The 24,177-nt window shown below is 40.5% G+C and overlaps 4 protein-coding genes and 1 long non-coding RNA gene across 6 annotated transcripts; all 5 read left to right on the plus strand.

The window, feature by feature from the left end:
* The first annotated feature begins 560 nt into the window (after window positions 1-560).
* LOC138600497 (Fc receptor-like protein 5) lies at window positions 561-2,102 on the plus strand. The gene is made up of 5 exons (XM_069671917.1): window positions 561-636; window positions 852-896; window positions 993-1,247; window positions 1,327-1,590; window positions 1,984-2,102. Exons 1-5 carry the CDS (start codon window positions 582-584, stop codon window positions 2,100-2,102), a joined length of 738 nt encoding a protein of 245 aa, XP_069528018.1. The 5' UTR covers window positions 561-581.
* A 1,922-nt stretch (window positions 2,103-4,024) lies between these two features.
* On the plus strand, window positions 4,025-5,424 carry LOC138600498 (Fc receptor-like protein 5). Its single transcript, XM_069671918.1, has 5 exons — window positions 4,025-4,100; window positions 4,316-4,360; window positions 4,457-4,711; window positions 4,791-5,048; window positions 5,276-5,424. The coding sequence occupies exons 1-5, from the start codon at window positions 4,046-4,048 to the stop codon at window positions 5,422-5,424; spliced, it is 762 nt and encodes a 253-aa protein (XP_069528019.1). The 5' UTR covers window positions 4,025-4,045.
* A 648-nt stretch (window positions 5,425-6,072) lies between these two features.
* LOC138601238 (uncharacterized) lies at window positions 6,073-7,922 on the plus strand. The gene is made up of 4 exons (XR_011308786.1): window positions 6,073-6,163; window positions 7,103-7,162; window positions 7,236-7,330; window positions 7,696-7,922. It is a non-coding gene; the product is annotated as an uncharacterized lncRNA (long non-coding RNA).
* A 97-nt stretch (window positions 7,923-8,019) lies between these two features.
* Window positions 8,020-17,277, plus strand: LOC138601076 (L-amino-acid oxidase-like). Of its 2 annotated transcripts, XM_069672657.1 has the most exons (8): window positions 8,020-8,113; window positions 9,691-9,741; window positions 10,212-10,426; window positions 10,790-10,902; window positions 11,176-11,377; window positions 13,621-13,689; window positions 14,460-14,596; window positions 14,824-17,277. In XM_069672657.1, exons 2-8 carry the CDS (start codon window positions 9,711-9,713, stop codon window positions 15,632-15,634), a joined length of 1,578 nt encoding a protein of 525 aa, XP_069528758.1. In that variant the 5' UTR covers window positions 8,020-8,113; window positions 9,691-9,710; the 3' UTR covers window positions 15,635-17,277. The 2 variants fall into 2 exon arrangements, with proteins under 2 accessions (XP_069528758.1, XP_069528757.1); XM_069672656.1 differs by lacking the exon at window positions 8,020-8,113 and having other exon boundaries at window positions 9,679-9,741.
* A 342-nt stretch (window positions 17,278-17,619) lies between these two features.
* On the plus strand, window positions 17,620-23,643 carry LOC138600734 (L-amino-acid oxidase-like). The gene is made up of 8 exons (XM_069672225.1): window positions 17,620-17,704; window positions 18,048-18,083; window positions 19,220-19,443; window positions 19,711-19,823; window positions 20,163-20,364; window positions 20,599-20,667; window positions 20,814-20,950; window positions 21,211-23,643. Exons 2-8 carry the CDS (start codon window positions 18,053-18,055, stop codon window positions 22,010-22,012), a joined length of 1,578 nt encoding a protein of 525 aa, XP_069528326.1. The 5' UTR covers window positions 17,620-17,704; window positions 18,048-18,052; the 3' UTR covers window positions 22,013-23,643.
* Window positions 23,644-24,177: the final 534 nt, after the last annotated feature.

The following is a 24,177-nucleotide window of genomic DNA, read 5'->3' on the forward strand; positions in this document are numbered from 1 at the left end:
TGGTCCTCATATTGAGTTTAGCGTTGGTAAACCCAAGCACAAACCTGCAGCATCGGTGAGCAAAGTTCTTCTACAGCTGCCAGCCAATCAGATTCAAGTATTCTTATTGTCCAGTTCCAGCTCTGGGCATGTATGAACTCCGTGCAGGTGTTGAGCTGACATTCATAGTTCAGAAAGGACGAAGGTCATTCCCATCAGCCTTTAGTGCTGGTTCACATGGGTTAACAAGCTAACATGCTAAGCTTAAAGGGTGAGGCTGGTAAAGATTGTATCTGCTTAACATCATTGTCCTTTTGAGTGTATTAGCATGCAGGTATTAGCCTTCAGCTCAGAGCATTAGAACAACCTAACAAAGCTACTAGCATGGCTATAGAGTCCAGAGTCTTGTTTCAAGCTCACTGACTGATTGAAAAAGCAGCGCTGGTCATTACAGATATTTTTATCTCTGTTTCTACCTCACGTCGGCTTTGCTCTTCGCCTCCCCCCACTGATGCTCAGCTTGTTATTTCAATCTTTAGGACAAAGTAAAGGTTGGTAAGCCACACAGGAAGAGACCCCATCTCACATACGCAACGAGTCTGATGCTCAGACAGTCAGTAGCAGACATGGAGGTGAGGACTCTCAGCATCAGACTGTGTAAGTATGACTTTGTCTCTGACTGTCTTTTGCAACCTTTCGCAGGTTTACTGTAGAGGAACGGGTTTTGACATCAACAGCTTTCAGCTAAAGTATGTTTCTTTATCGGTTGTGAGCTCTAACAGACAACACTCTGCCCTTTGAGAGCGCCTGTAGTCGCAGCAGGAATCAGTAAAGTATATAAATGTTTGAGCTCTTTCCTTCTGTCCTTCCAGTGATCCACGTCTTATTCCTGCGGTGCGCACGTGGTCAGGAAGTTGGTAAGTACCAGTTAGTTTCTTGTTCTACTGTTTGGATCTATATTCTGGTGTTTCAGGTGGATAAGAGAACAAATGTCTTTCTTTCAGTTGTTTCAGATTCAGTGTTTCTTCGTGCTGAACCAAACAGACTGCAGTTCTTTGAATATGAGCCTCTAACCCTCGTCTGTGTGGACTCACATGGCTCAACTGGATGGAGAATTGTACATCAGATCAAAGGGGAATTAACCTCGTGTGAAACTACAACAACAACATCATCCTGCAGGGTTAGAAATGCTTTTACAGAGGACAGCGGAGTGTACTGGTGTGAGTCTGGAGGGAAGAGAAGCAACATCATCAATATCACTGTTACTGGTATGTTTGCATTAAGACAACATGTTTACATGAACTGATACTTGTCTTATATGAAATAAACATTAAACCTGTTGTTCAGCTGGTCCTGTGATCCTGGAGAGTCCTGTTACTGTGATGGAGGGAGACTCTGTCACTCTGCGCTGCAGAAACAAGAAACCTTCATCCAACCGCTCAGCTGACTTCTATAAAGACGGCCTCCTCATCGGAAGCAGCTCAGCAGGAGAGATGACCATCCACGGTGTTTCAAAGTTTGACAGAGGATTCTACAAGTGTAAAGTCTCTGGAGGGGGAGAGTCAGCACAGAGCTGGCTGGCTGTCAGAGGTGATCATTTTATCTTAAAGGGTTAGACTGTTAGAGTGGGGTTCCCCAAACAGGGAGCCGAGCTGACAGCCATCTGCTGTAGGTACTAAACTGACTAAACTGTTGGGTCTCCATCATTGCGTGCGGGCTGGTGAGCCACGTAGTTTCCAGGTTAATATTCAGGTGGTCACCATGTTCTGTGTTTCAAGTAAGCATTGATTTGTTCATTACTTCCTGGGACATTGTTCTTTTATTGTCCTCAACCAAGAGAACATTTGTCATGCTTTCTGACCAAAAGTGAAATACATCACACTTCATGTTTTTCTCATGAGTGTAGTCTGAACAGCAAACAGCTCTGTTTCAACCTGGTGTTGTTTATTCACTCATCACTGTGTCTGATGACATCACAGTACCTGCCTCCTGTTGTCTTCTCAGAACTTCGTCCGTCCTCCGATCTTTTGTTCATCGTCCTCAGGAACATTCTCCCCGCTTTGATGATGGCTCCGCTGCTGCTGCTGCTGGGACTGCTCCACTGTGGGAAACTCAGAGGTTAACAGCAACATCCCAGGTCACATGGAAACACAGATAACAAGAGAAGAGAATGTCATTTATACTAAAATCTAGTTTGAATGCCAAGAAAATGAAACAGTTAGGATCCCATCAAGCGTCATCTGGCTGCTTTACAGCTTTATGTATCAGCTTTGCATGTGTTACAAAGCAATGGTTCAGATACATACACTATATCTGATTATGTGCAGTGTGTATTCAGTGCATATTGTGTTAATACACATTGATATTGTTTGTAAAACTAGACTGGTAAATGTGTGAATAACGTGTGTCTGATAAAATGAAGAAAATTGCACCGTTTTTCTTTTATTGTTAAATTGATATTTTGAAGGTTCGACCAGCAGACGTGAGATCAGCTGTGACTGTGAAGAGGAAAACATCCTCACAAGACAAATGAAGACGTTCTGCAAACCACTTTTAATGTTTCATATCCAGTCCACGTTTAATAGTGACCTTTGACATGTGATAGACCACGTGCAGAGTGACCACAGCTCCTCCGACATGCAGCTCACAGCGCCATGACTTCCTTCCTGCGAGTACTTTCTGCTCATAACTTAAAGGAAAAATCAAAAGATAATAATTGTAAAATATCACACTGTGATACTTGTATGAAAAGGAGCATTGTGTCACAGTGTCTGTCAGTTAGGTGTCAATAAAAAGCCAATGCCAGCCTCGTGTGTGTCTTACTGTAACTATAAGTTATATTATTCATTAAATATGATGAAATTATTTCAAGACTTTGATTCACTTTTCATGTCGTGCAGCAGAGGGCGGAGTTGGACTCGTTCGTTAAATGTGTGTGTGTGTGTGTGTGTGTGTGTGTGTCTGAGAGAGAGGAAGGAGGGTTCTTTGTGTCCACTGAGACCATAACTACCATGAAACATACACACTTGCCCACATTATAGCATGAACAATCTGATTTAAAATACAACATTTCTGATGTTCAAAAACGTGGATTTCCATTTTTAACATAAAGAAGTACAGCTCCTTCTTGCTAGGCAACATCTGACTAAACAGGAAGTCCAGACGGCTGGTCGCAGTGTTTGGAGACATCTGACTGACTGCATAAAGAAGAACTGTCTATAAGAATAGAATATAGCTCTGCATCCTGCCACACGACAGCAGTATAACCGTCTTTACTCCCTCTTTGTCACTCTCACACAGTCTGCCTTTCTCTCTTCCTCTTTTTCAGACGCTAACATCATCTCTCTATTCTCTCTTACCCCTCACGCTCACATGTGACTTCTCCTCATCTCTTTATTTAAGGAAAATTAGCTTTATATTCATGTTGTTGTTGTTGTTACACTTATAACCTCAGCTCCAGGCCCTTCAGCGACACCTCACTGTGATGGTCCTCATATTGAGTTTAGCGTTGGTAAACCCAAGCACAAACCTGCAGCATCAGTGAGCAAAGTTCTTCTACAGCTGCCAGCCAATCAGATTCAAGTATTCTTATTGTCCAGTTCCAGCTCTGGGCATGTATGAACTCCGTGCAGGTGTTGAGCTGACATTCATAGTTCAGAAAGGACGAAGGTCATTCCCATCAGCCTTTAGTGCTGGTTCACATGGGTTAACAAGCTAACATGCTAAGCTTAAAGGGTGAGTCTGATAAAGATTGTATCTGCTTAACATCATTGTCCTTTTGAGTGTATTAGCATGCAGGTATTAGCCTTCAGCTCAGAGCATTAGAACAACCTAACAAAGCTACTAGCATGGCTATAGAGTCCAGAGTCTTGTTTCAAGCTCACTGACTGATTGAAAAAGCAGCGCTGGTCATTACAGATATTTTTATCTCTGTTTCTACCTCACGGCGGCTTTGCTCTTCGCCTCCCCCCACTGATGCTCAGCTTGTTATTTCAATCTTTAGGTCAAAGTAAAGGTTGGTAAGCCACACAGGAAGAGACCCCATCTCACATACGCAACGAGTCTGATGCTCAGACAGTCAGTAGCAGACATGGAGGTGAGGACTCTCAGCATCAGACTGTGTAAGTATGACTTTGTCTCTGACTGTCTTTTGCAACCTTTCGCAGGTTTACTGTAGAGGAACGGGTTTTGACATCAACAGCTTTCAGCTAAAGTATGTTTCTTTATCGGTTGTGAGCTCTAACAGACAACACTCTGCCCTTTGAGAGCGCCTGTAGTCGCATCAGGAATCAGTAAAGTATATAAATGTTTGAGCTCTTTCCTTCTGTCCTTCCAGTGATCCACGTCTTATTCCTGCGGTGCGCACGTGGTCAGGAAGTTGGTAAGTACCAGTTAGTTTCTTGTTGTACTGTTTGGATCTATATTCTGGTGTTTCACGTGGATAAGAGAACAAATGTCTTTCTTTCAGTTGTTTCAGATTCAGTGTTTCTTCGTGCTGAACCAAACAGACTGCAGTTCTTTGAATATGAGCCTCTAACCCTCGTCTGTGTGGACTCACATGGCTCAACTGGATGGAGAATTGTACATCATATCAAAGGGGAATTAACCTCGTGTGAAACTACAACTACAACATCATCCTGCAGGGTTAGAAATGCTTTTACAGAGGACAGCGGAGTGTACTGGTGTGAGTCTGGAGGGAAGAGAAGCAACAACATGGACATCATTGTTACTGGTATGTTTGCATTAAGACAACATGTTTACATGAACTGATATTTGTCTTATATGAAATAAACATTAAACCTGTTGTTCAGCTGGTCCTGTGATCCTGGAGAGTCCTGTTGCTGTGATGGAGGGAGACTCTGTCACTCTGCGCTGCAGAAACAAGAAACCTTCATCCAGCCGCTCAGCTGACTTCTATAAAGACGGCCTCCTCATCAGAAGCAGCTCTGCAGGAGAGATGACCATCCACGGTGTTTCAAAGTTTGACAGAGGATTCTACAAGTGTAAAGTCTCTGGAGGGGGAGAGTCAGCACAGAGCTGGCTGGCTGTCAGCTGGCTGGCTGTCAGAGGTGAGGCAATGTTTCAAAGTATGTGCTATGAATAAATAAGTTCTGTAGCTTCAAAGATCTGAAGCAAAGTTGGTAAGTATTTGTTGTTTTCCCCAGAAATAAAGCGTCATATTTACAGATTCTGGTAGCATAAACAAATGTATGAAACTTGCAAACTTTTCATCAATGTTTAAAGTTTAATCATTTTACATATACACATTTTACAATACTCTCTCCTGTGATACCAGAAAAACATGGCGAGACAACCTCCTCCAGTTCAACCCCATGGATCGTTGTCACGGTTTTATTGGCTTTGCTGTTGGTGGTGGGACTTCTTCACCACACCAGAGGTTGCTGCCACAGAGGTACAGAAACAGTTAACTACTTTGACGCTTGAGGACGTCCCCTGTGGACTCTGCATTTTAAGTGCTTTTAGTAGTTAGTGGAATGTTGTAATGATTGATGGTCAATAACAAGAAGTTCTAATGAGCAGGTTTGGGGTAAAAGCCAACAGAAATCAGTGAATGTGCATAGCAGCCCTGATGTCCTTATTTGAACAGGTAGCTACCAGTTTTACACATGAATGTATTAAATGTAAAATCTGCTGTCAGAATATAGAACCAACAGAACAGGAACACTTCTTGTTACACCAAGAATTTGCTGCATGTTATATAACGTCTGAAATACCGTCCTCACTACCTGGTTTTCTTGGTTGTTGTTTTACCTTTGACATACTGCAGCACTGATCCACCTGTCCACACTGGCAGCTGGATCAGGTTCAGCCGAGGATCGAACAGGTGAGAACACGTTATTGATTGCATCAAAAACAGCAGTAAAATAAAATTAACGAAGATAAAATAATCCACACACCGCTGGTGTAATTACTGGTGTTGAATGTTGAGTCATTAGTGGTATGAAATGATAAGGCTGTAGGTGAATAAGCAACTGAACAACATGAATATAAAGCTGTAGACCTATAAAACTAAAGGAACATAATATAAACTACATTTAAATGTCTGTCTATGTATTTGTCCGTTTACAACATGTACTTTAGTGTTTTTAATTTTCAGTTTCTGTGGAGGCCCGTGCAGACCAAGCCATTTATTCTGTGGTAACGAAAAACAGGAAGAAGACAGGTACATCACCTGACCCTCACCTGTTTAATGCTCCTTTGACAATATCAAATAATACAGTAATATGATAATACTATAGATTAATACTTTAAACCAGCATGTTTAAGCATACTCTGACAGTGCAAAGTAATGTCTACCTTGATGTATAACTTAAGTGAGGCAATTAAATAAGCTAGTAAATGATGTGAGTTTAATGCCATTAACAAACATATAGAGTTGGGTATCATCTGCATAATAAGGAATAATAAATCAAACATATGACACAAATAGGGCAAGGTCAAAGCAATAGAGGAACCAAACTTGAGCCATGGGGCACACCACACAACAGAGGAGCAGAAGTAGTTTATAGCCAAGAACTGAATTCTTTAAATTTGATAGAAATGTAGTCTAATATTTTAGTCTCATTTGCTTTCTTGCAGAGTAAAGTGAAAATATTACATCCTCTTAAATTTCTATGTGCAAAGTTTTAAGCTTATAGACGGAGGTTATAAGCTTAGCTTAGCACACAACTTTAATATAACTCTTATGTAAAAATGCATTGTGGGATACGGTAGGGGAGGCAGACTGGTCCGATGCATACAGGAGATTTTTTCCCAATCAGTACGACATCCTGGTATTTTTTGGCGTACTGCACATTTAGCTTTCGTTTGCATACTGCATTTAGGCCCCATCAGGACGTACTGCTAGGACAGTATGGCATTTCAAACAGCCTATGCTTTTCTCCTGTGGTTATCCTGGCTCTAGGGCCAGTACCAAGAATGGCATTGGTCCTTAAATGTAACTCACGAGAATGTGAATAGATGTAAATCCCTGAATCTCACACTAATCCTCAGAGATTTAAAGCATTCAAGGGAAACAAACCAATACTCCAGCTCAACCTTGAGTTGATTGAGTTCATATCATCTCAGGTATCTACTGACGAACCTTATCTCTCTCTGTCAGATGAGGGTGGATTGTCATCAGGAGCCCTTTACTACACTTTAGGAGACCTAGGTGGCACAGGTGAGACTTATTGTAATAAAACGCTGATTGAAATGTAACTGATGAAGCATAATTGAATCTATATTCAACACAGAGCCAGGAGCCTCCAGCATCCCAGCGACATCAGCTCCCTCACCTGGTGCCAACAGACCTTTAACACAGGACTGCTTCTACTCTACGATCCAGAATGTAAGACTTCGAGCGTAACTGGCTTTTATGTTGCAGTCAAATCATAGCGATGGTTAAGGTTGGGACATTTCCCCGACTAGTTTTGTTCCAACTTTCATTCTCATGCTTTTCAATTCTGTGGAAGACATTTGTATGTCAGTCATTTTCTTCAATTAACATACAGAAAATATATATATTATAATTTGTTTGTCATGATAACATCAAGCAAGTTTTGGGGTAAAAAAAAAAGAGTTGTCCTGAAAAAGAACGTATCTTCTGTCTCAACTTATAATTTCCACAATATAATAAATGTTTCTACCAAATGACCTTTTTTTCACTGTAGTCTGTAACTTATATCTGCTGTGTAAATCCTGTGTGTTTTTCAGGTTGCTCAGTGACTGCTGACTGAAGGAGAGCGGTAAAAGAGTTGATATGCTTTGAAACAAGGACGTAACAGTTTCACTCGATATTGTTGTAATTAAATAAGGGAAATGTTTGTAGTCTTTCAGCCCAACGTGTCTTTATTGTAATAAAAATATATCAGAAATTCTGTAAATAATACTGACTTGATAAATGACCCTTAAGTTAGCTAAAGCCGCTATTTTGAAGATGCATCTGTTTATTCTTGTGCAGCACTTGTTCCACCTGCTGTCTCTGTTCACACGAGAGCTGCTGCAGTTTTTAATACACTCGCTGTGGTCATCCGTTAACTTAATGGTGATGCATTATTTTTATCTGAAGCAGACTCACTGAGTTTGTGGTTAACAAAGAAATCATCCTGTGAACATGCTGCACGTCTCGAAGGTCATATTCTATATTCTTATTTTTGTGCTTCTTATGATGCACCACAGGAGTTCTTTCTCAGGGTCTTTTAATCACCGTGTGCCATGTTTAACAGATTAGTTTAACAGACTAAACCTCACTTCCTTTCTTTAAAATTGCACTAAACTTTTTTGTACCTTTATATATTTTATTTACCTGTAAGCCTTGTTCTCTGATTGTTTTCTTTTTCATATGTTCTTCATGTATTTGCTATTGTTGCTTCTGTTCTTTCTTTTATGTAAAGTGCCTTTGAGTACCTTTTTAAAGCGCTATATAAATAAAATGTTGGGTCATTGAAAGCAGTGGTCAACCGTTTAATTGGATTATAAACAACACATAGCCAGTTGACGGGCTGAAGTCACTGGGTGCTGTGAAAGTGTCACTCAGTCCGGTTCGAAATGTAAGTTAACCTGCCATGAAAAAATCCACACGCTTTATTTCAGAGACATTTTCAGACTAGTCTCGATCTCATAAAGTTCTGTGAACTATTTCACATCTACTTACTGAGGTCCCGTCAGGGGATTCACTTGTTGCAGAGATTTTATTGACACGCTGATTTTCTTTGGAAAGCTGTTGTGAGAAGGCCGTTAACGATGTTTATCGCATATCTGTGAAACAAAACTGAATCGCGTGTTAAAAACTAAAAGAATCCCAAGTTTGGTTTAATTTTTACATTTTTATGCCAACCAAAGAATGGAGATAAGGAGTACAACCAATATCAAACATAATAGACATAAAGACAGTAATTATGAGTAATTATCTCTCTAAAGAGCAGAGGAGTCGCAGGCGACACACCTTTATCAGGAAAATACTTATGACTCATACTTCTTGAGAATCTTGAGGTTACAAATAAATTCTAAGAATCAATCAATCAGCAACTGCAATAATACTTTTATTTACTTTAGTTCCTTTTTGAGAAATGTTCCCATGACATGGAAAGACACACACCCACTGATAGTTATCTGTGATGAGGGTGGTTTTCTCTTCATGAGATGTGACTTGTTGTATTAAATCACCTGATGACAAGGTCATGTAAATAAATCATGACATGAAAAATGAAGTATCTAAGAGGTAAGTGTTTTAGGTTCCTTTAACACAGCTCCTCAGAGGGTAAGATTCTGTCTTTAGAGACGATATTCATCAAAGACTAACATGAAACTTTGGTTATGAATAAGCATAAAATATATCTTCTAAACATCCAAGAAATTTACCGAATATGTGAAATGCTGCACATTTGATCAGAAAGAGAATGAGGTTGAATTTCTTCTGTTTGTTTGAATAACATGGAAACATTGCTTTTAATGTAAATGTAATATCAACGATGTTACGGGTCCCAGGAATGTTACCGCAGCAACAGAAATGAATCCTGCAAAATACAGGTGAAGTTCAGCAGCAGTGAAGACACACAGCACTCGGTTTGCGCCTCCTGCACCGAGTTTTTTGGGTGTGCCAAAACTATCAAGTTACAGATCTGTCAGGGAACACAGGTTTCCCCACATATAAAACATGCTGTCGCAATCCTTTGTCTTCATCTTCCTCCTCTTGATGTCACAAAACAGGCAAAGACAGAACCAGTGAGATGGATCTGCGTGAGGCCAAACGGACACTTTGTGAGTGTTTTCTTGCACAATTACTATTAGACATTTTTTTAAGCTAACACTTAATTATTTTTATGATGACTTGAATGTTACAGTTTTGAAAGCCTTAATTCTTCATTTAAATTAATTTATTACAATTTTCAATCTGATCTGGTTTGTTGTAAATGGGCTGAGGTATTGATTCCAAAGGGCTGCTTTTTCAGTTTGGATTTGATTTGATGACTGTATGAAAAAATGTGGAGAGTGCCTTTAAGTTTGAATCAGAAACCTTATTGGCTGTTGGACATCAAAGTGTGCAATTGCAAACAAGGTCAAGTATAGTCAAAGCTAGATCCAGGATAAGAACATGGCTTGATCAAATTGAATAAGACTTCATCCTTTGAGACACTGCTCTTCAGGAAAAGGAGAAAGCCTAACCATTTTATTTTGATGAAAGTTCCCTGTTCGGGTGTGCTTCCTTGTGTGTGTGTGTGTGTTTCCAGTTGCTGCCAGTGTGCTGCTGCTCACACTGTACCCCAGCCATGTTAAGCTGCAGAAACAGCTGTCTGATTGTCTGGCAGACATAGACTACGATGAGCTGCTGCAGACGGTGCAGACAGGCCTCCCTCACATAAAAACATCTCATCATGTGGTAATTGTTGGAGCTGGCGTGGCCGGACTGACGGCTGCAAAGCTTCTGCAAGACGCAGGACACAAGGTGCATGCAACAGGAGGATGTGCTTGAGTCAAGCAAATATTTTTTGGAGCAGAGGCCAGCGATTAACAAACCCATTGTTACCCCATTAGTTTGGGATAATTTGATATAATGGATTGATTACTGATTAATGATGTGATTTTGAAAAAGGGGCCGTCTTTAAGAGCCTCGATATCAAGTAGAATAACACAGACTATTAATCAAAGTAATCAAAGTCAAACTAATCAAACTAATTGGTGGATTTATGGCCCATAAAAGTTCCTTACACTTGCTGCTCGGTAATTCTAGTAAAAGCATTGGAGGTAACCCACCTACTTTGAACAACTACTACCTTTGAAACATAACTAATTTATCTTTTTTGACAAGGTTACCATTTTAGAGGCCAGTGGTCGTGTTGGAGGACGGCTGCATACACATCGTGATGAAAAAGAAGGCTGGTATGCTGAACTGGGAGCCATGAGGATCCCAAGATTTCATCAGTGAGTTTATGTCATTATGTTGCTGAAACATGATTGTGTACTAAGGTCACTAATGAGGCTGAGAACTAACGAATGAAAGCTTTCCATAACCATAAATCAACATAGCAGATGTGCAGGCAGCCAGTGTTGTCCTGTGTTACCAAAATAAAAAAAAACGTACATCCGAGAATCTACATTTGCCATAATTAGGTGTCTCGCTTAAATGTCAACAGGAAAGTAATGAGATCCTGCAGTCATAAACTAAACTGCCACCATCTTCTCCTCTATCAACAGCATTGTCCGCTGGTTTGCTAAGGAGCTTGGGGTCAAGATGAATAAATTCATCATGGATGACCCTAACACCTTTTACCTGGTTAATGGGATACGTGAGAAGACGTTCGCTGTGCAAACAGACCCTGATCTCCTGAAGTATGAGGTGTGGAAAAATGAGACAGGAAAGTCAGCTGATGAGCTGCTGCAGCACGCTTTGCGGAAGGTATGTACACTTGAGAAAAGGAACAAGGAAAGAGTCAAAGGGCATTGACTGAAAGCCAAGAACCTGCTGCTGAAACATTTCGGAAACTTCATGTTAAGTTTCTATGAAACACGAAAAACTTGAGCAAATACACACATCCAAATGGTTGGTACAAATACACAATCCAAGCAACTGTGACTCTTTTGTTGAGTTGTTTGTCATCAGCAAATTGAATTGAAAGGTGCAACATAACTTACAAGATAGGGACCCTCAGGCTCGTCCTTCAAAGGCCACTGCTGACAATATACAGTGAGAGTTACACATTCATGTTCTGTTATTGACGGACGGCTAACATGATTAGCTAACAACATGATCAGCTAACATGATCGGCTAACAACATGATCAGCTAACATGATCAGCTAACATGATTAGCTAACAACATGATCAGCTAACATGATCAGCTAACAACATGATCAGCTAACATGATTAGCTAACAACATGATCAGCTAACATGATCAGCTAACAACATGATCAGCTAACATGATTAGCTAACAACATGATCAGCTAACAACATGATCAGCTAACATGATAGGCTAACAACATGATCAGCTAACATGATCGGCTAACAACATGATCAGCTACCATGATCGGCTAACAACATGATCAGCTAACAACATGATCAGCTAACATGATCAGCTAACAACATGATCAGCTAACATGATTAGCTAACAACATGATCAGCTAATTAGATGATCAGCTAACAACATGATCAGCTAACATGATCGGCTAACAACATGATCAGCTAACATGATCAGCTAACAACATGATCAGCTAACATGATCAGCTAATTAGATGATCAGCTAACATGATCAGCTAACAACATGATCAGCTAACATGATTAGCTAACAACATGATCAGCTAACATGATCGGCTAACAACATGATCAGCAAACAATACGATCAGCTAACATGATCAGCTAACATGATCAGCTAACAAGATCAGCTAACAACATGATCAGCTACCATGATCAGCAAACAACACAATCAGCTAACATGATCAGCTAACAACACAATCAGCTAACATGATCAGCTAACATGATCAGCTAACAACATGATCAGCTAACATGATCAGCTAACAACATGATCAGCTACCATGATCAGCTAACAACATGATCAGCTAACATGTTCGGCTAACAACATGATCAGCTAACATGATCAGCTAACAACATGATCAGCTAACATGATCAGCATACAACATGATCAGCTAACATGATCAGCTAACAACATGATCAGCTAACATGATCAGCTAACAACATGATCAGCTAATTAGATGATCAGCTAACATGATCAGCTAACAACATGATCAGCTAACAACATGATCAGCTAACATGATCAGCTAACAACATGATCAGCTAATTAGATGATCAGCTAACATGATCAGCTAACAACATGATCAGCTAACATGCTCTGCAAACTACATGATCAGCTAACGTGATCGGCGAACAACATGATCAGCTAACAACATGATCAGCTAACATGATCAGCTAACAACATGATCAGCTAACATGATTAGCTAACAACATGATCAGCTAACATGATCGGCAAACAACACGATCAGCTAACATGATCAGCTAACATGATCAGCTAACAACACGATCAGCTAACATTATCAGCTAACATGATCAGCTAACATGTTCGGCTAACAACATGATCAGCTAACATGATCAGCTAACATTATCAGCTAACATTATCAGCTAACATGATCAGCTAACATGATCAGCTAACATGATCAGCTAACAACATGATCAGCTAATTAGATGATCAGCTAACATGATCAGCAAACAACATGATCAGCTAACAACATGATCAGCTAACATGATCAGCTAACAACATGATCAGCTAACATGCTCTGCAAACTACATGATCAGCTAACGTGATCGGCGAACAACATGATCAGCTAATTAGATGATCAGCTAACATGATCGGCTAACAACATGATCAGCTAACATGATCGGCAAACAACACGATCAGCTAACATGATCAGCTAACATGATCAGCTAACAACACGATCAGCTAACATTATCAGCTAACATGATCAGCTAACATGATCGGCAAACTACATGATCAGCTAACGTGATCGGCGAACAACATGATCAGCTAACAACATGATCAGGTACCATGATCAGCTAACAACACGATCAGCTGATTAGATAATTCTATTGACTCTTTTCTTGGAAGGTAATCTTTTAACTTTTATTTTTTTAGGTGAAAGATGAAGTGGAGGATAATGGTTGCATGGCTGCACTGAAAAAATATGACCGTTATTCTGTGAAGGTAACAAACAAATTGACATCAAACATATGCATTAATTAAACACATGAATTAAGTAAAATATTGTTTCCTGTCCACTCTATGTATGTGTGAGTTTAGAGTAGTCCTATTGTCTGTAATTGGGGTTAAGAGAAAGGCATTAAGAAAACTGCTCCCCATCTGCAGGTAAATATTCTAGAAAATGTGACAAAATGTATCAGCTTTTCCTTTTAAGACAGCCGGTAGCTTTAATAGTTTAATAGTGTGTCCTCTAACCAGAGGTTAACACTGAAGCAATTAAACTAACAATTAAAAGAAGCTTCTCAAAAAGATTCAAATGTGATACAAGGACATGCAATTCCCTGGACGGAATGCAAAAAAGGAAAACTCAGGGGTCATTTTTGATTGTAGTTTTAAATGGCGATTGAAACAAGTCCCCCTGTCAGAATGGCACCTAATGCATATAGGAGAGAGAGAACAATTTATTTGAACATTCTTATATTTAAATGGGAAAATTGGGTGTGCCATTTTCAATTGTTTGCCATTTGCAACAGTCAGTGATGTGTTAATGGTAAACTTGAATGAGAGAAATACACCTTGGATCAGCTTACAGTTGTGTTTGAATTGATGGTTGTCCTGCAAGTACTTTCATGTTTCACTATGGGTCACATAATGTGACCCTAAACAGAGTCTCAATTAGTAACTTTTTATTCTCAATGTTTGGAAACATTAAAGTGGAACATATTGTCAATATTTGTTATTTACCCTGAAAGCATTACTTGTTTGATCAACAGGAGTACCTGGAAGAAGAGGGAGATTTGAGTGCAGAAGCCCTGAGGATGATTGGAGACCTGCTCAACGAACAGAGTGTGATGTACACGGCTCTGAGTGAGATGATCTATGATCAGAAACAGATCAATGACGAAAATGAGTAAGGACCTACATCACACACCCGCAATGAAAATGGGAATTACTCTTATTGCTTAACAGTGTAAAACAATGAAACCACTAACCAGAAAGAGTGACAGAAAGATAACAGACTTCATGTAAGGTCTGTGAAACTAAGGATGTTCACTTCTATGCAGATGACTCAACTTCATGCATTGTTTCATAGTTCACTTTTTACAAACTGTTACAAATATGTTTTTTTCTTTGCAGGTACTATGAAGTGACGGGTGGTATAGATCTCTTGACTACAGCTTTCCTAACTGTTCTTAATAGTACCTCATTCCTCGTCAACTCGAAAGTCAAACGCATCAGCCATTCAGATAAGGGAGTAATTGTATCGTATCAGACAGGCAACCAGTCCTCTCTGACGGACCTTCGTGCTGACATTGTCTTGGTAACTACCACAGCCAAAGCAGCGCTGTTCATGGACTTTGATCCATCCCTCTCCATTAATAAGATGGAGGCCCTTAGGGCGGTCCACTACGACAGCTCCACTAAAATCATCCTCACCTTCAGCAAGAAGTTCTGGGAGGAGGACGGTATCCGAGGAGGAAAGAGCATCACAGATGGGCCATCTCGATACATCTACTATCCCAGCCACAGTTTCCCAAAAAATAAGAACATCGGCGTCCTCCTGGCTTCCTACACCTGGTCCGATGACTCCCTTCTCTTCTTGGGAGCGAGCGATGAAGACCTGAAAGATATGGCTCTGAGAGATTTGGAAAGGATCCATGGCAAGCATGTCAGGTCTCTGTGCACAGGGGTGGTTGTAAAGAAGTGGAGTTCAGATCCTTACAGCTTGGGTGCCTTTGCTCTTTTCACACCCTGTCAGCATTTGGAGTACTCTAAGGAGCTCTTCAGAAGTGAGGGCAGGGTGCACTTTGCTGGTGAACACACAGCCTTCCCTCATGCTTGGATCGAGACAGCTATGAAATCTGCCATCAGGGCTGCCACAAATATTAACAAAGCGGCGCTCTCGAATTCAGACGCAGATACTTTTCTGGCGAAAGAAGAGCTCTAAGGTCTGGAGAACTGAGCTTTATGGTGTAAATAAAACAACAACCAAAAGGGCCAATATGTCTGGTAACTACCAAAGAAATAGATTGTGTCTTCTAGGGATGTAATGATACACTCAACTCACGATTCGATCATCGCGTGCTAAAAGTTTACATGCAGGTGACAAAACAGGATGCAGCTGCTGGATTGGGACACAGCTACAGACTCTGATGCACTGATGAAGGGCTGCACAAAAGTGAGGTCAGATTGACTTTTCCTGCTGACAAATCGTGGAAAACCAACTGCACAGGCACACATCACAGTTACGACAGTTAATCTATATACTTACTCCTCTATTCAGCTACAGACCCAAAAGAAGAGAAGACGTCCAACAAGAGGAGCCAAAAGCAGATAGCGCCCTCTGCGGTTTAAAAAATAGTATCTTATCGATTTGACTCGTCACTAATATGTATCGATTTTTAACTGCATTGTGAGGTATCGTTACATCCCTATTGCTTTAAAGCAGCTGTGCGGAACTTTTGGTTTGTGTTGATTTTGGCGCCCCCCGTGGACAAAGCTGTACCTCTTATCTCTTTGCTGATTTTGTCCTGTTCATGCTTAAGTGGTGGTTTTTAACAATAAATCTTTTCCTGCTTTCTTTAACAGTCATATGTGTCACCGCCAGCGGTTTCAGGCATTAAAAATATCTATGTAGAAATAATCAATGTTGTCGCTGATGGTCGGGTTTGCTTTTGTAGCTCATATAGAGTCATCGGTATTAATTTCAGTCTGTTTCATGACATGAAAAACTGTCACAGGAGCTTTAATTGAATATTCATCAATAAAAACTTTCTGAAGTTGAAGTCATGAAGTGGTTTTTGCTTGCTGATTGCTTAAATGCACTAAAAGAAAAAATAAGTGTGACAAACAAAAACATTTGAAAATAAAAAACACTCAAACCACTTTATTCCTTTATTCTTTCAACCATACTCGTACCTCCCTTTACCTTCCTTGCCCCCATGATACCTTGGGTGAATTATGGGTAAGACATCTGTTGTGTTCTGCCACTTAATCTGAACTGGTATTTTCCAAGCTAACTGTAATCTAATTCAATTTCTTTAAGTGGAAGGGAAATGAAACACATGGGAACACCTTCTGTTACATCTCAAATTAAGTCATACCTCTGCCTTATTCCATCAAGCAATGGCACGAGGGAGGAACATTCAAAGGTGGATGCAGACTTTAAGGAGGTGGCTCAGATAAGATACACTTACCTATGCTTGCTCACTGACGGTGAGGGGATGAACAATCTGAAAGCTCTGGGACACATACATTCCTCCATAGGAAAAGGTTGGTTTGCATTTTGTTAAAGGACATGAGACGCAACTTAATTTACCTGAGAGAACTGGAGACTGTATCCGCCGACATTGCCCTTACCTCTGAGGAGATAAGTTGACTAAAACCATGCAAGCAAAATACGCTTAACGGAGCCTCCAGATCCCTTCAGTGTAGGGGTCAAACATTCAGGTGTTTCCCTTCATTTGTCAACTGTCAGCTAAACAATGAAATAGGGATGGGTTACTGAACCACACATCGTGACTTTATTGTCTCTGGTTATATAAAGTCAATGTGAATCAGTGTAATAAATAACTTGAATTGTCAGCGATATCATTGCCTATGCTTCTGTGATAATGCTGATCATAAAAAATTACTTATTTTCAAGTACATTACTTCCTCAAAAGCGAACTGGGTTGAAGACATCAAACCTCAGTGTGGTGCACCCTGAAAATCTGTGCTTGTTGGATTGAAAATATGATGATGAATACACATTGTATTTCCTTATTGTAGTTGCATTTTTAAAAGGTTCCCATAAGTTGACGCACAGCCTCCTCGATGATGTTGAGTCATAGAAATATTTTCTTCTGATCATGAGACTTTAGCGGTAATTGTAGAAATTCTGATTGCAAGAGTCTGTAAAAATGAAACTCTCTGAGGTCAGGCCGGTCAGGTGAGGAAAAATTCCAGCTCCCAGGACGCAGCACGTATAAGAGGCTCCGATTTCATACCAGATCAATGTAACACCAGCTCGTCAAAGGTAAGAGTCATTTTATCTAATGATAACTATGATTAAAATGTCATTATGAACATATGCTATAAAATGTAACAATATACTGGCTGTGTCAAACATCACTGTTGGTAATGTACACTTTTACAAGCTGTTGAATTGCATGTTTTCTAATTAACTGTTCTTTAATTTGTTTACTGTAATTATTTTGTCGTTGAATCGTACCACTTTGAATGAGATAAATACAACACACAGTATCAGATGACATACTGTACCTGTCTGAGATGCAACTTTGGTCCACAACCGTCCAGGATTTAGACATTTTAACTCCTTCCTGTCTCTGTTTTTCTCTCTTGTCCTCTTGCTGTCAAAGACAAGATGGATCCAAACGTGCTGACATTGAGATTCTGTGAGTATTATGCAATACTGTGATTTTTTGTATTCAGAGGAAGCATTGGAAACGGTGATCTCTTATAATCCCAACAGCATCAACAAAAAGATTTAAATTAATTTAAAGTCTGTTCCTTGATCTAAACTCTGCCTGCGGTTTTTACTCACTTCGGAAATGAGCACTTTGCTGAAGTTCTGCTTTTGAGAATGAACCTATCATGAGTTCAGTTTTATTAACATCACTGTGATGAAATGAGGAAAGGGAAGTCTGTGATTGACTCAAGTATTCACCGTGCATCACATGCTTAGAAGAAGTGGATTTACCAATGGACTAGTGGCAATTTTTTTTTCACTGAATTGTTTTTTAATTTCTGCACTTATTAAAAATACGCACACTGTATTTAATGTTTGCTCATATCATAGAGACATCCATTTAGAGCTGTTGATGTCAGATCAAATTAGCAGTTGTGCTTTTGATGACACGACTGATCATGATCAATGCATAAAGTCCAAAATGGACTAAATGTTGAAAGACTGCAAAAGATTATTGTGGCTGTTTTTTAAATCACCATGTGGCGCATGGTTTCATATTTATGATAGTAGCCATGTACAGCGGTGGGCAGTAACGCGTTACACTTACTCTGTTACGTGTACTTGAGTCATTTTTTCAAAAAATGTTACTTCTAAGAGTACTTGTTTTGTAGAATACTTTTTACTCGAGTAAATTTCCAATAAAAATATGTACTCCTACTCCGTCACATTGGGCTACACACGTCTCGCTACTTTTACTGACAGCAGGGTTTGAAATGAAGCACTTGCCAGTCTGAAGTGTAACCGTTAAGGATCAGTTAATGACTTCACCACAAACGTGGACGTGTCTGTGAAGCGGACAGCAGTACTCCCGTAAGCAGACGCCTGCGACGTCTCTGCTGCTGCGGACAGCTCCTGAGTTTACTTCACTCAGAAGATTTCTAATGAATAAGCTAACGCAACCAACCCCTGCTAAGTTAACCATCATCAGTGTCGTCTGCAAGCACCAGTTAATAACTTATCAACAGCTAACCACAGAACATAAAGGAGAAGAGTCGCGCAGAAACTGAAGATATTAAATAAAAAGTTCCCTGTTGGAGTAAGAGGTGTGTTTTGTGTTTCCAGTTGCTGTCAGTGTGCTGCTACTCACCTTCTACTGCAGCACCACTGCAACTATCAGCCTGAAGGAACATCTGGCTGATTGTTTAGAGGACAAAGACTATGATGAATTGCTGCAAACTGTACAGACAGGCCTCCCTCACATAAAAACATCCAATCATGTTGTAATTGTTGGAGCTGGCGCGGCCGGACTGACGGCTGCAAAGCTTCTGCAAGACGCAGGACACAAGGTACACGCAACAGATTCATGCTAAAGCTACACTTAACATACAAGTATGTCATGGTATTATATTTGTGTCTGTGCATCTTCTACTAACTGAGAAGGGTTGTAAATGTGCACTTTGGTTTGTACTGACAAAAACGTGTTAAGCAAAGAATAAGTCTTTGTTTTCTTAGACATTCTGCAACATCAAATCTTTGTGCTGCAAAAAAAAGGTATCAAAGTATCACAAATGGACAGGTATAGCTTATCACTTTACCTAATCTGATTTGAAAAGGTAACCATGTTAGAGGCTAGTGGTCGTGTTGGAGGACGGGTCGAGACCTACAGGAATGAAAAAGAAGGCTGGTATGCTGAACTGGGAGCCATGAGGATTCCAAGTTCCCACAAGTGAGTATATGGATACGTTTGCACATTTTGTTCCCAAATAAATTTTTGCCACAGAACAATCTTTGGGTGGAAATGGAAGCTTGAGTTTTGCTAAGTGGTATTACTGTGTATGCTAACTAATGCTAATCACAGAACCTTTTAACACTCTGGTGCACCATGTGAATATATCAAAGCCATTAGCTCTTGTTAGAAATGCTGACTTTCAATGAATGCTGTGTAGGAAGGCCGGGTACTGACTGTTTTGTACTTGATATCATCTTATTTACATTACCTAGCTGAATTGTCTAAATTGAAATTGAACAGCTCCATGCATCTGTTAAGTACGTAACCTCTTCACAGAATTGTCCGCTGGTTTGCTGAAGAACTTGGGGTTAAGCTGAATAAATTCGTCATGGAGGACATCAACACATTTTACATGGTTCGTGGGCTGCGGAAGAGAACGTATGCGGTGAAAGCAAACCCTGACATCCTGAAGTATAAACTGCCAAAAAGCGAGAAGGGGAAGTCGGCCGACAAGCTGCTCCAGCAAGCGTTAAAGAAGGTAGAGAGAGTGCATGGTCTGTTCTGTTCTGGCTAAAAGATGTTTTCACCACATTGTTAATGATGATGACGATCAGTTGAATCAGCTGTCTGTTGTTTCCTGATGTTACAACATTTATCCAAATACACTTCATTTCAATGCTCTTTAAAAACAGTTGCAACACAGGTGTGTTTATAAGGTTTGGTTGATTGAGTGTATGCAGAGGAATGTAAACGTCACTGATCCGTCCTGCAGGTGAAAGATGAAGTGGAGGCACACGGCTGCAAAGCTGCACTACAGAAATACGATCACTATTCTGTGAAGGTAAATTACAATACGATCACTATCACATTGTTATTTAAAGCACAACACTGAGCTGTGAATACGACGGTTTCCAGACTTACATGAAAGGTTAAATATGTGAGATTGAAGTGAGTGTGGGTTGAAAACATGAGTGTGCTGTTTTACAGGAGTATCTGAAAGAAGAAGGTGGTTTGAGTCCGGAGGCAGTGGAAATGATCGGAGACTTGCTCAATGAGCAGAGCCTCATGCATCTGGCGCTGACTGAGATGATCTACATCCAGAGCGACGTCAGTGACACCACCACGTAAGATTGGTTAAATGACCACGTTTGTGCCAACATTTGTCCAGAAAGATTTGGTGAAGTATCAGTTTAAAGCCAGTAAAGGACCTGGCAAGGATAACTTGGTGATACATGAAATGTTGTAGTTGGCCAAATAAATAAGACACAAGAATCTGCTGAAAGGATTATCAAACAGTGCTGACCCCATAAAACCTATAAACCAGGCAACATCATCAATTTATTCTCAATTCAATGAAAACAGAAGTATGTTTTTTCCTTTGCAGGTACGATGAAGTGACCGGTGGTTCAGATCTCTTGACTACAGCTTTCCTAACTGTTCTCGAAGTCCCCATCCTCTTCAACTCCAAAGTCAAACGCATCAGCCATTCAGATAAGGGAGTAATTGTATCGTATCAGACAGGCAACCAGTCCTCTCTGACGGACCTTCGTGCTGACATTGTCTTGGTAACTACCACAGCCAAAGCGGCACTGTTCATGGACTTTGATCCATCCCTCTCCATCAATAAGATGGAGGCCCTTAGGGCGGTCCACTACGAGAGCTCCACTAAAATCATCCTCACCTTCAGCAAGAAGTTCTGGGAGGAGGACGGTATCGGAGGAGGAAAGAGCATCACAGATGGCCCATCTCGATACATCTACTACCCCAGCCACAGCTTCCCAACAAATAAGACCATTGGCGTCCTCCTGGCTTCCTACACCTGGTCCGATGACTCCCTTTTCCTCTTGGGAGCGAGCGATGAAGACCTGAAAGATCTGGCTCTGAGAGATTTGGAAAGGATCCATGGCAAGCATGTCAGGTCTCTGTGCACAGGGGTGGTTGTAAAGAAGTGGAGTTCAGATCCTTACAGCTTGGGTGCCTTTGCTCTTTTCACACCCTATCAGCATTTGGAGTACTCTAAGGAGCTCTTCAGAAGTGAGGGCAGGGTGCACTTTGCTGGTGAACACACAGCCTTCCCTCATGCTTGGATCGAGACAGCTATGAAATCTGCCATTAGGGCAGCTAGGAACATCAACAAAATGGTTCACAAAGAGTCCGCTAAAACTCAATACAGAGACGAGCTCTAGGTTTTAAATCTAGCACTTTTGCTTCGAGGTTGCATTGCTTACCTGGATTACCAGGATCTTTTAGCAGGGAAAGATATTTCTTGGTAACCAACCTATGCTATGACTTCAGCATTAACTGTCATTGACATCAATCAATGTTTCTCCACCACCAATGTCCGTCCAATCTGTATGTTGTGGTAATTTCTGTGTGATCAAATAAGAACAACCTCTCCAAACTTTGCCCTCTACATTTCTCAACGTATGGTGCTCACTATGCTCCACCAAAGATTCATACATTTAAAGGGGTAGTTCGGATTTTTGGACACCAAGTCGTATGAATACTTGCTCGTAGTGTCGTGGATGCAAAGCTATTAGCTTACACGCCGAGTCCCGTGGTCTGAGTTCTGGCCGGTTCCCAATGTAGAATAAGTTGCTCCGGTGAGACGCCAGGGTCATGAAACCAAAAAGTTTTACCCTACAAAAACAACACGCAGGCGATGGTGATCCATTTTTAACACAAAATCATCATTTCATAATTTCTGGGCCGTTCTTTTGGCTCTATTTTCTCTCTTGCCACATTTAGACATGTACGTTCCTCTGTGACAACACACGTCTTCTCACAAGTTACCAATTCCAGCGTGGTCTCTTAGAAACAGCTGATTGATCATGTCAGCTGAGAAACCGGCCTGCCACAGGCGTATTGATACTGGATTTGTCAAGAGAGAAAATAGTGCCAAAAGAACAGCGCAGTATATCAAATCATAGGACGATGATTTTGCGTTGGAAATGGATCACCATTGCCCGAACTATCACTTCAAGCTGCTTAAAGAGCGTAAACTATGCCATCAAGAACATACAAACCATTTAGATATATTTTATTTCTGTGTTCAGTGATTGTATACAGCAATAGGCAGTCCATGACAACAAACAGCAATAAAAGATGGTTCTCACAGAGCAAAACAAAAACAGCTGGAAAGCGACAGTGTAAGACACTTCTCTGCAATTTAAATTGCCTGAAACACAGCAAATTTTAAAGCTGTGTTCAAGGCAACTTGTATTACGAATTTTGACGTATTTATACGATATTCTTGCCCTCTGTTTGATATATGATCAATAATCACATCAGCATGACTGAGATGGCCAGCACATCAGCACCTGACCGACTCGCCTTCAGCTCTGTTGCCAGGCACGACCTACCAATCAAATTATCACCTGACACCCCGCTCACGCCTGCCTCTCATTACGCCAGACTGTGGCCAGTAGGAAAACTTGTTGGAAATGTCTCTCGTTTTGAATTCATGTGAAATTTTCATGTGTTAATTGTTTCTTTATTGCACTAGTTATTCACTTTGTTCCCTCATGTGGGCCGAAACCTCCTCAAACTATTCAGCTGCTTAACTTCTTCACATAAACAATGTTGTGCTTGTCTTATCAATTATCTGTTTTACACTGTCTGGCTAACTTTGGCTCCTGTAAGTTGGGTGTATATTCGGCCTGCAGCTGTAGTTTCATGGCGGTTAGATAATAAATCACTTGCCTACTGTTGCCACGGTTGTAAAGCTAAGGTGGAGGTTTTTCTTGTTTAACCAAACTGTTTTATTGATAACCTGAAAAGATGAAGAAAATGTAAAGAAAAAAAAAAGTATTTGTGAGCCGAGTCATAAAAACCAATAGTTGAAATAATAAATTGTGCTGGTTTTTGATTCAAGATCAAATATTACCAATCTGCATCAGCAAATCTTATTTGGAAGAACACATTTTGCACAAGTTGAATTCAAATTTAATCTCATCATCGCAAATGCATCATAAACTTCTCTGCAAACCTGCTAATTTTGGGCCACGATCCACCCATCGACCCTATTATTCATTAATGGGATCCTGGTGGTACTGCTGTATATGCGGATGATACAGTTATTTAAACCTACCCTTTACGCTATAACTTAGTAAAATTAGTTCTAATTTGTCAATAAAGTTCTGTCATACTGAAACAGGGCGTTTATCCTGTCGCGTGGTTCACTTAACTCGCCTTAACAGCAGCAGACTGGTTTTCCTGCTCTGTGTAGGAACAGCAGAGGTAACACTAAGCTGCTGGGTAGACTGAACCAGTTTGCAGATGTCAGCACCACACAACTGGCACTCTGAGCCAGTAGTTTTGATGAATCCAAAACAAGAGCAACAAGGATCGC

The sequence above is a fragment of the Semicossyphus pulcher genome, unplaced genomic scaffold (assembly GCF_022749685.1).
Source record: "Semicossyphus pulcher isolate SPU_LCO1_2020_fin unplaced genomic scaffold, fSemPul1.0.p SCAF_21, whole genome shotgun sequence".
Taxonomy (NCBI): Eukaryota; Metazoa; Chordata; class Actinopteri; order Labriformes; family Labridae; genus Semicossyphus; species Semicossyphus pulcher.